This window comes from Phaethon aethereus, assembly GCF_964289735.1.
Source record: "Phaethon aethereus genome assembly, chromosome: 1".
Taxonomy (NCBI): Eukaryota; Metazoa; Chordata; class Aves; order Phaethontiformes; family Phaethontidae; genus Phaethon; species Phaethon aethereus.
The window spans coordinates 203,215,157-203,225,852 of NC_138575.1; the positions used below are offsets into that span (position 1 = coordinate 203,215,157).

The following is a 10,696-nucleotide window of genomic DNA, read 5'->3' on the forward strand; positions in this document are numbered from 1 at the left end:
AGCTACCTCTGCTGTCTGAGGCTAATTCCTCTCTTATTCCTGACTTTCACATTAGGATACATATGTGTAGTCACGTCATTCAGCATCAGGACTTTTAGACCAAGTGTAACTTTTAGTACATTCCGACAGAGTAACTAAATGCCTATCCTGTGAGTGAAGAGCAGTCTCTAGTAGAGAAACCTGCATTTTGTTAACAGATTCTTGGAGCTGGTTTTGTTCCTTTAACTCAATACAATACTGCTTTCCTATCAACCAAGAGCAGTCTCAGTTATCTTGATGTTCAGCTCTCCCAAGAATTTTCACGGGAGAAGATGTTCAGCACTTCTAAAAACAATGAATCGTACTGGATTGTGAAACAAAATAATCCTTGTGATGATAAACAGAGCTCCAATCAGAAAATCATAAAGCTTGAGCCATACTATATGCCTGCTGAGTTGGTAGAAACTTTGCATGTATTAGGGAGCTGGACTGTAGGTGTACACTGAGATGGAAAAATGTAAAATCAATTTCCACAGTCAGAGACAAAGGTAAAAAAAAGAAAAAAAAATAAAGAAGCCGTTATAAATTCATACACATGGAATACAGAAAATGAAGAAAGAATAATTTTATCTTCCATTACATTATTAAGATAATGAGAGCCACCTCCAGAAGTCACTGAAACAGACTGAGAAGTGCTTTGTTTGTTTCTTTCCATTTATAGAAATATCAACATAGATGTATCAAAATCTATGTATCTTTAATTTTATTTTACTCTACCTAAGTGTTCCCACTTTGGACTGAATTCTTCTCTCACTGTCTGCAATAACAGTAAGGTTGGAATTGTTGTATTCATTTTCCTTTGTGGCATTTTTATTTTCAGCAGATGACAGGGCTTCCACATCTGCAATCAAAACATTTATTTACTTGGTATAATATCTGGTTTCTCTAATTTAACTTATGAATAGTTAATAAAAACAATACTACTACTTAATATGCATAAATATTTCACATGTTGAGAAAGGTTAACAGCTTCTAAGGTCACATTATATTCAGACGTGTAACTGGCAGGACATGGAGTCAAGTACTGAAAGGCAACTACCCCAGCTGCCTCACTGCTAGAATTAGTACTGCGCTGGGCTATGCCAGGGCTTATTCCCTCCAGGTACTTCGCCACCCTGACTTCTATGACAGGAAGGGGAAAAAGAATTAGGGCAACGTAGCTGAGGGCTAGACTGTGCCACTTGACCACAGAGCCTGAAAACTATGCCTCCATGGCTCCCGGTGGTTTTGTGGGTTTTTGGTTGGTTGGTTTGCCTTTTTTTTTCTAGTGTATGAATGCAGTTTTACTTTTAGCTTAAACTATTTAGGATTGCTGTTGAATGGATCTATCCAGCTTCAGCCATGCATGCCCACGGCCTCTGCTGTGCAAAATCAGATTTGTCTAGCAGACTCAATGACACAGCAAACGTACTAATGCAGGGGTCCTGATTCTCATTCTTATGTATTATGTCAAAAGTAATTACTTAAAAAAATACTTAAAGGAAATACTAGCACCCAGCAAAATGTGAGGGACGCAAAAGTAGAAGGAAATAAAAGCTCAGTTACTAGAAAAAAGAGAATTAAAACACTAGTAACTTTCAGGATTTTAATTTTTGCTGACTGTACACATTAAATAGAATTATCTTTCTCACCTCTTTTCACAATCTTTGACTTGTCTCACAGTATTAAAATGAACATGTGCCTTTTTTCCTTCTACACAGAGTTATAGTTGTTTGCATCTGAACCACGTTACATATTGGAATGCTGGAAGTTCTTCTGCATTAATTATGTCACATTAAATATTTCTAGCACATGTTAGCCTGTTTGTTAATTACCTTATTTTCTCATAATTTTGACTTCAAAACATAATACTTCCTCATACAAAGGCACTGAAAACCCACAGCATTCTGTTAAAATTAACTAAAATGTCCAGGTTACTATCATTTTTTTTTCCAGTGGAGTCAAAGACAGACAGATATTGGAGTAGCTTTTTTGTTATTTTTAATATTTTATCCACATTTCCAACTTCAAATCTTATTTGAATTTTCAAAAAGAAAAAAAAGCCCCCCAACTCAGTGGAAAGACTCCACAGAATGGAACTAATATTTCTTTTCTGACAAATTCTAATTTTTTCTTCAACTTTATTGCTAGTTTCCATGGTCGCTGTTTGCTTAAAAGCTTATTCTAAATATTAATCTTCTAGAACATTCTTTTCTGAAGTAACTTATACATGAATAAATATGTCAAATATACCTACCCTGTCTGTCTGGCCTTTGGTCAGAAGTGTTGTCTTGTGATTTATTAACCTTATATGCATCAATCTGTAAAAGCTTCCCCTTTTCAACTGATTTCCAAATGAAATCTGCACATAAAACAGGGATCTGATACTTCTGAATATTTTTTAGATCATGACAGCTGAGGACATCAGCAGTATCCACAAGAACATGTGTACTCTGAAAGACAGGTTACAATAACAGTTGCTGTGCACACATAAATACAGTATTAAACCAAATACTGTTTATTTGCAATTCATACTGGTACAATCCTGGAGTCCAAAGGAAACATTTAAAGAACACATAACCTTTTTGGACCATATTTTAACTGAAACATTTAATTTAGAAAAATGATACCTCTGCACTTCATCCACAGACAGCAGAGAGCAGAACTCTTTTGGGTGACAGTTCAGCGTAACTAAAAGACGGCAATCTTCAGCGTGTGTCCACCTTTCCACAGTAACTATGAAGATATGAAGGTGACCAGGTGCCTAATGTTCTGTAGAGCTTTTAGCAGCACAGAGGAGGTCCAATAATGGGCCAAGTTCTGTTGTGGCCAATATGGTACAAACCCAAAGCTATTTGGGGTAAGAGTGTTAAAAAAACCCAAACCAACAAAAAAAAAAAGCTGGGCAGAATGATGAATAATCATCATAGCTTTGGTAGCCTTATAAAGAATCCTACACTGTTTTACTGGAATCACATATATGCTGAAAGTTAAAAGTTTCTGCATAGTCAGGACAAAATAAAAACGTTTAGAGAAGTCAATCAAATAAAATGGTCATAAGTAAGAGTGGATTTTGCACCTTGAACAGTTATCATTGAGCATTAAGAACTGATGGGCACAGATAAATGAATGGTTATTACATCAGAATGAAATTAGATCTACTTTACTCAAACAGGATGATAAATGCATGTACTTTTATTTGTCACATATGACAAAAGTACAGCTTTAAAAAAATAAGAGCTCCTCCTTGATACAACAGCAGAGCCCAGATCTGTCCTGAGGTTCTTCTTAATCTTTAATCATAATGTAATTTCTGAATCTTGGGCAAGATTTACCCTGAACAGGTTGGCCACTTGCTAGCTGTTCTCAGCATCCTAGAGCTCACAAATTTTACATATTGAAACATCTCTCTACCCACAGTATTTATAAAGATGATTCAAAATACAGATTTCAATTAATACATATTTGTATTGCATTAACTCTTAGTTCACTTGCTATTTTCAATAATTAGGGTGTTTTAGCACAGATATTTTTAAAGCCTATTGTTTTGGTGAGGAAATTTCTCCAAATCATACCTGGAGATCAGCAGCTTGATGGGATAAATGTGAGCCTTAATTATTGTCCTCCCTTTGCTTCTTTACAAAATCACAGCCACCAAAAAGTAATGTGTCAACACATCTTGGAATATCCTGAGATTACAGCGCAAAGAAATCTGTCACATCTTTGGAATGCTTTTCCTAGACCTTGATATATTATACTTCAGTTCTTCACTTTCTCTCCTAAGCAGATGTGCATTGTCAGTCACCAGGAAACTGCTGGGCTCAGAACAAGATGATTATGTACCTGCAATATTCCTTCTCTTCACACATTCCTTTCTTTTTCCTTCAATGTCAACACCTTATATAATGCACAATTTAAACTGGAGACTCTTGAGGATGACTTATGCAATTTCTACTGTTTGTAAAATGGCAATCATCTATGGGAGCTATATATAACAGTAGGATTTAAAGTAACTCACACAGTGTTATATTAGGAAATGCTACCCACAAGGGTGAGAGGGAGCAATTAACTCAATCATACTCTTCTCAAAATTAAAAAACTGTATATACAGAAAACAAAAAATGAAGATCATAATACGATGTATTACCTTCTCCCCAAGGTGGTTTAGAAGTAAGCACTCTAATATGACAATATGTATGAACTTGCCATAATTACTAGCTATGGAAGGGAGGAAATAAATGTCACTTTCAAGTGGCAGAATTGACAAGGTGCTATGCCTTCACTATTAAGTTAGATAATCCATTCCCTGGCACTGGCATGTGAATACTTACACTGTTAAGGCATTAGCATGTTCTTCAGCACACTTCTAGCTTCTGCCAACTCACATCCTCGCAGTTTCCAGGCATGGTTTGGGAGACAGAACATCACCATGACCATTCCCATTAGGCAGTTTGGATAGGAACACTCAGTCCTGAGGACTAAGAGAGTTCACTAGTATAGGTGTGGGCCAAGCCACGCCAGCTGGCCACAGTCCCTGCCAGCATTCCTAGGCATGCAATGTATCCGTATAGACGCAGCTCACTGATTTCATTGCTGTGCACGTCATGCAAACAAGCTCCTTGATTTATCCATGCTGCATATTCAATATATATTCAAATTAAAACCCAGTATTTAAACACGAACCTGCAGCATCACAGACTACTAACTCTACAACCATCTCTTCCTTTCTCTGTAATCAAATGCTTGCATTAACAATAACATAACCAAAATTCAATTCAGTGATGCATCTGCTTATTCAGAGTTTCCCCTCTCTGATGATGAGAAGAAAAATACCATGCTGGTTTTATGCAGGAAAAAAACTTTCCTAGTTCTTTTGTGGAGGGAGAATATTGCTCTTAATTTTTTATGTGACATTTCAGTACTACAGAGCCAGATGCATTAAAAACGTAAACTGAATATTTCTGTTTAAATATTGAACGGAGACATAATCTCTACAGCTCTTATTTCACAAGGCATGATTAACACTCTACAATACTTGTACCACTTGCTATTTTCCTGCTGACATCTCAGAAATGAATCTGGAACTTACCTTGTGATTAAGCACAAAATTAACTACTCCACCATTTTCTTTTATGCACGCTTTCAGCCTGGTCTTCTCCTGAATGGGTAAGTATTTCACTTTAATAAAGAACACACAGTTTGCAAAGATTGTCATTGCCCTCCTGTTAAAAGAGAGAAGAATTTTTTTTTTGGCTGAGAAAACTTTCACTCCTACTATTCTTCGAAATAGAATCTCACCAAATATATTTTTTGCAACTCTAGGAAGTTCCAAAACAAATCCTGTTTTATTAGCATGGTAATCAAATCCACCCAGAACATCTCTTAATCAGTTTTACTCTTTTTTTTTTTTTTTAAATTATGTGGACAATTTAGTGTGACCTACATTTTCAGTAAAGTCATGGCTTGAACTAACTGCAAAACTCTTGTCTTGATCTCTTGCTGTTAATATCCACTGTTAGTAATGTGGAATTATCTTAATTTAGACTGGAACAACCTTTTTCAGTTTCCCTTTCACACATATCATTATTAAATAACTCTCTCTTTTAAGAATGTAAACTGCTTTTTATGTTTCCACTCACTGATTTATGATCTGTAAATATAAAAAACCCACCATCCCACAAAATTTAAAAATAACTTTGTACAACTGATCCAGATTAAAACCAACACAGCCCAACCAACAAAAACCCCATAACAACAACAAAACCCCCAAACCCAAAAAACTAGTTTTAATCCAGACTTGTTTTCTGACTGAATTCACCCTCTTGCCTACGGCAAAGACAAAACAGAGTAGTGTAGCAGTGGAAGTGATGGAGAGGTAGAGCAGAGATGGAAGCAGAGGACTGCGGCTTTTCTCAGCAGTGTCAATCTAAATTGTCTGTAAAACAACTTGAATGAAAATCAGCTGTGTGTAATTTGTGACAAACTAGGCTAAAATAGGAGAGGCTGGGAAAGTTTTATTTAAACCCGAGTAGAATTTATGACAACAAAGTATAAAGGCAGCGTCTGGCGTAAGGGATTAAAATGCATCATCAATGTGTATTTTCCTGAATGTCTATGAGTGTAAAGTTATTTTGAAAACTGATGAGCATGGAGCATGATAATTACAGTGTGAATGAGAACACTATACAGAGCACTGAGCTCTTTATATAGCATACGAGCTCCTCAGCATGTCACATGCTTTCTAGGGTTTCAGAGCCTGTCAGTGGCAAATGAGCATTAAGTGCAAGCTAGAGGGCCTTTATGACTGAGTGGGTTCAGACAGAAGCCAAAACCAACGCACCCACTAAGCTTATTTGAAGCACAGCACCCAGTTTAGTTTTCTCTGAAGGGCATTCAGATGGTACACCTCAAAACCACTTTGAGAACTTAAGCAACATAAGGCAGCTCTTGACAGCCAAAAGATTTGGTTTAAAATTGCATTGCTGCTTCAAGTCAAACTACTGGAGATACACTGTTAATGCTACAGTAACTAGCAAGAACAGAACATATGCTTGTAAAACAAAATATTCAGGTCATAAATTCTTTTTACCCATAATCCTTTGGATCCCAGTACACCATGTCCATATCTCATCCAGAAGGTTAGGGTCATTGTCACTGGTAAAGACTTAGTTTTTACTCTATTTGTATTTCTGGAAAAGCTACTTGATGGTATAAATTTTTCACAGTGACTTAAGGCCAAATAATTTTATGTGAGTGATAACTGGACAAAACTGACATTCTAGAATACTTGGCCTCTCCAAATTCATCCTGAACTGACATGATGAAGCAGAACAAATAAGAAATTGCTTGTTTGAAATTAAGGATAATGTGAAAGGAAAGCAGTTCATGCATTAGCCAAAAATGTCTGATATTAAGTGCCCTCTCTCTTGGGGAGGCCATTTGGAGCAAAAATGACCTTTCTCCAACTTCATGAGTGTTCCCACACAGACTGCAAATTATGATTAAGTTTCTACCCTACTTCTATAAATAAACAACACCTACATTAAAGACTGCGAAAAGGAAAGCAGATGCTGTTTAAACTACTTGTGTTCATTTACCACTTCACATTTTTCTGCACTATGTGCAAATGAGGAAACATTTATTAGAACAGTTTCTTTACTAGTTTCTTAGGACTAAACCAAAAGAATTTAATTACTCCATAGGTTCTTCTGGCTTAAAAATTAGTACTGGTCAAATCACACCTAAGCCTTTACAAGGTCAACACCACCAACCCTGCAGAAAGATTCCACTGTAGCATGGAGAGAGAATAAACCAAAAGACAGTAGCAATGCAGAGGACATGTTTAAATGGCACTGACAACAGCACTTCACAATCTAATATAAGATTATTGTTTGATTAATTTATGAAGATCCAAGTCTAGAGCAGATGATTAGGATAAGGTTTCAGATGAAAAAAAACCCAAAACACACTAGCCTGAGGTAATTTTGGGGTGGGATTTAGAGTATGTTACCTATACTACATTTAAGGAACATGTTCTCTTATTCTATGGCCTATTAGATTTCCAATGTATGCAAGTAAAGTTGTACTTAGGTGCAGTAAAAAAGGAACCAGATGGCCAACTACCGTGGAATAACTTAAATTACGAGTAACAAATAAGAAGTAGTTAGTTTAGGAGACAGAGCAACATAATGCATTTGAATTTTGGGTTTCATGAAAACCTGGGAAATCAACACTATGAGACACAATTTTATACAAGTCTGTGTAATTTTATATCAGAAAGGTGATCTATAAGAAGGGCCCAAATCATCTACTGAACTGTACATCTGACAAAACTGGCAACTCTGTAATGATAATAACATGCATTTATGTCAGGCAGGCAGCCGATCAAAGGACACATGAAGTCTTTATATACCTATATTTTGTGGCTTTTTTTTGGTTTTTATGGCATTAGCAGTGCTTTCAGCATAAAAGTACTCTCTGCTCACACAAAAAAACAACTCTCTGTATTTCACAAGATACTATGTTATCTGAGATGATAAAAAACTTTTACAATGCAGTCTCATTCTAACTTGGCTCTGTGGGAAACTGTACCTTTAAGAAGCTCTACTTTGTGGTATAAAGTCTTATTTTAAACAGCTTTTATCAACTTTATTCTGAATCTTGTCATAAACCAGACAGATTAATTTGAGGCATATATATGGGCAAATGTGCCATGGCCAAAGGCTTCCTTTAATAACCACAGTATAGATGTGGGCGCTGCCTCCCCCTTCACTACAGCTCTGTGTGGACTAGTTTTCTCAACATATTCTCCAAAGCAGATTCTGGTTACTGCTAAAGTATCGCCAGAAGTTGTCTCCTCAGGAAATAATGAACATTATTTGCACAGCCAAAACAAAAAGTTTATCAGAAGGCAATGAAATACATACAACCTATTGCAAGCATCAGCCCTGCCTATACATCTACAACTCATCCGGAAAGCAACTGAAATTGGTATCTACATGTGGTGCAAAACCACAAAAGTATTTTATATTACATTTCCTTATGAAAGCAAAGCTGCTAGGAATTGAGAAAAAAATTATTGCAAGAACTGTCTGTAAATAAACTGTAGGTCAGCCAGTAAGCAGAAAGAAATGCATAAACTTGAGGGATTTATTTCCCACAAGTTTTTCTGCAAAGGCACCACCCCTTCTCTGTTCCCAGCACAAAAGGTATTAAATAACCCCTGATCCTACTCCTCTCTCTACGTTTTGACGGAGCAAAATCGTTTACACTCACCTGCTCAGGCAGCTGCCTTCCCTGAAGGATCTTCCTGCTTCCCCAACAGTGTAAGGTCCAACTGGAGAGCCTGGGTGTTCTAAGTAGGAAGGGCTTAGGGCACACTCATACCTCCCTGTAAAATGCCCAAAGGGACAGCAACCCAGTCAAATAAATAAACCAAGCAAAGCGCAGTCTACTGCACAATACAGAACAGTAACCCTCGCTGCACTTGGAAGGAAAAGGAAATTGCTGCTGTTAAAGCACAAGTGAACTTTGGAATACCTGACAGAGAGCAGGAAATTGAGTTAAAACCTGTTCAAAGTCTGTCCCCAGAAGTTTTTCTCTCCCTTGACTGAAGATTTTATTCTCTTTCATTGTTGATGAATACTACCACTTTTTCCCTATTTCCCTAGGGAACCAAACTTCTCAAGGAATTTTAGCAGTGTTTGGCTTTACTCTTTTTGAATGGCAAAATTTCCAAAATTCAAAATCATAATAGAAAACTATTGTATTTAATCTGTGTGTTGAGAATTAACTAACTGCTGATACCACTTTTGTAACTGGAATACCATCTTGTTGCAGCACTAGATACGGAAGCTATGCAAAGTGGAACTACTAACAATTACCACTGGTTTAATTCTGGCAATTTTAATTTAGGTTGGTGGAGATCCGTAAGGCCCCAAGAGCCTCAAAAGGATTTCACACAAACTTGTAGTTCATGATCAAACCGCAAATTCAACACTGCCGTTAGCAATGGATTATATTTTTAGCACAGAGAAGGAGCCAGAAATATTATTTTTATTGTCCAAGAATAGACCATGAATAATCTGTAGTCCTGTAAGGCCTTCAGTGTGTAGGTAAACCGAAAACAAACCTCTACTATATTTTCCTACTAAAGGTGTCAAAGGGTCTAAGTGCTATGTTGTGCTTTAAAAAAGCATGAGTACAAATCTTTGTATTTTCTAGCACAATAGCTTCTCACTGCTAATGCAGAATCCAGCCTGAGGACAATCACATAGACGATATATTCATAACTGACAAAATCGAAGTGCGGGAAAGATGATAGAAAGTTTAGCAGAAAGAGCCCTGTGGATCTGTAGAAAGCAACAGCGGAAAATAAAACTAGCAGTAGGCAACTGAAAGGGCTGCCCTGGTTTTATACAGCCTAGAGCTCGATTTTGTACCTGCCCAGAACAGCTGCAAAAACAGGTCACAGCCTGCAAAGTACCACAAGTTTTTGGAGGGTGACAGTCTGCCACTTACTGGAGTTCAGAGGAAAAGGACAGAGTATGCCTAAAGCACAAAATGTCAGAAAGCCAGGGGATGCTTTTTACCCACCTATCTCCCTTACTGCAGCTATTTAAAGATTTAAAAGGGTATAACAAGCCGCAATAAAAGCACGCTAAAAGGCCAAAGCCTCACCCCTGCAGAAAACCCCGCACCCTGAAAGGCCTGCGGGCCGCTCACTAGACCGGAATCGCCTCGCACACCACGCCGAGGTAGCCGCTGAAGAGCAGGGCGCGGACACGGCCTTCCGGCTCTTCGGGAGCGGCGCTGCCCGAGGAGAACCCCCGTCTCCCAAAAGGGCCACCAACAGCAACGCGGGAAGAACCCGTGAGCCGTCTCCACCTGCGGGCTGTCCTCAGGAGCGAAGGTCAGGCCCAACTGCCTGAAAGAAACCCCTCCAACCTCGATCCCCGCCCCCCCTTCCCGCCCTTTACAGCCCCGGGCAGGAACCCGGGCCGCGGCGACTACTGCACTGTTGATACCCATCAACGGCCTTTTCGCCGCTGAGGCTCTTGGGAGCTGTAGTTCGAGCGCCGAAGCACGGCCTCGCAGCTGGGAGAGGGAGGCTCGTGGCTTGGGACTACAACTCCCAATATGCCCGGCGCTGGGGCGGTGTCTAGCCTGTGGCGCCAGG

The 10,696-nt window shown here is 38.4% G+C and overlaps 1 protein-coding gene across 1 annotated transcript in view; it reads right to left on the reverse strand.

Annotated features, from left to right (window-relative positions):
* The window catches only part of PARP4 (poly(ADP-ribose) polymerase family member 4), a gene marked incomplete at its 3' end in the record, with an annotated part of 54,217 nt that extends 48,554 nt beyond the window's left edge, over positions 1-5,663 (reverse strand). The window contains exons 1-3 of the mRNA XM_082014840.1: positions 5,108-5,663; positions 2,276-2,471; positions 757-880 (exon numbers count right to left, since the gene is read on the reverse strand). Of these exons, the coding sequence (XP_081870966.1) occupies positions 757-880; positions 2,276-2,471; positions 5,108-5,233 (446 nt within the window). The 5' untranslated portion in view covers positions 5,234-5,663. The remainder of the gene's footprint in view (positions 1-756; positions 881-2,275; positions 2,472-5,107) is intronic.
* Between the last annotated feature and the right edge of the window lie 5,033 nt (positions 5,664-10,696).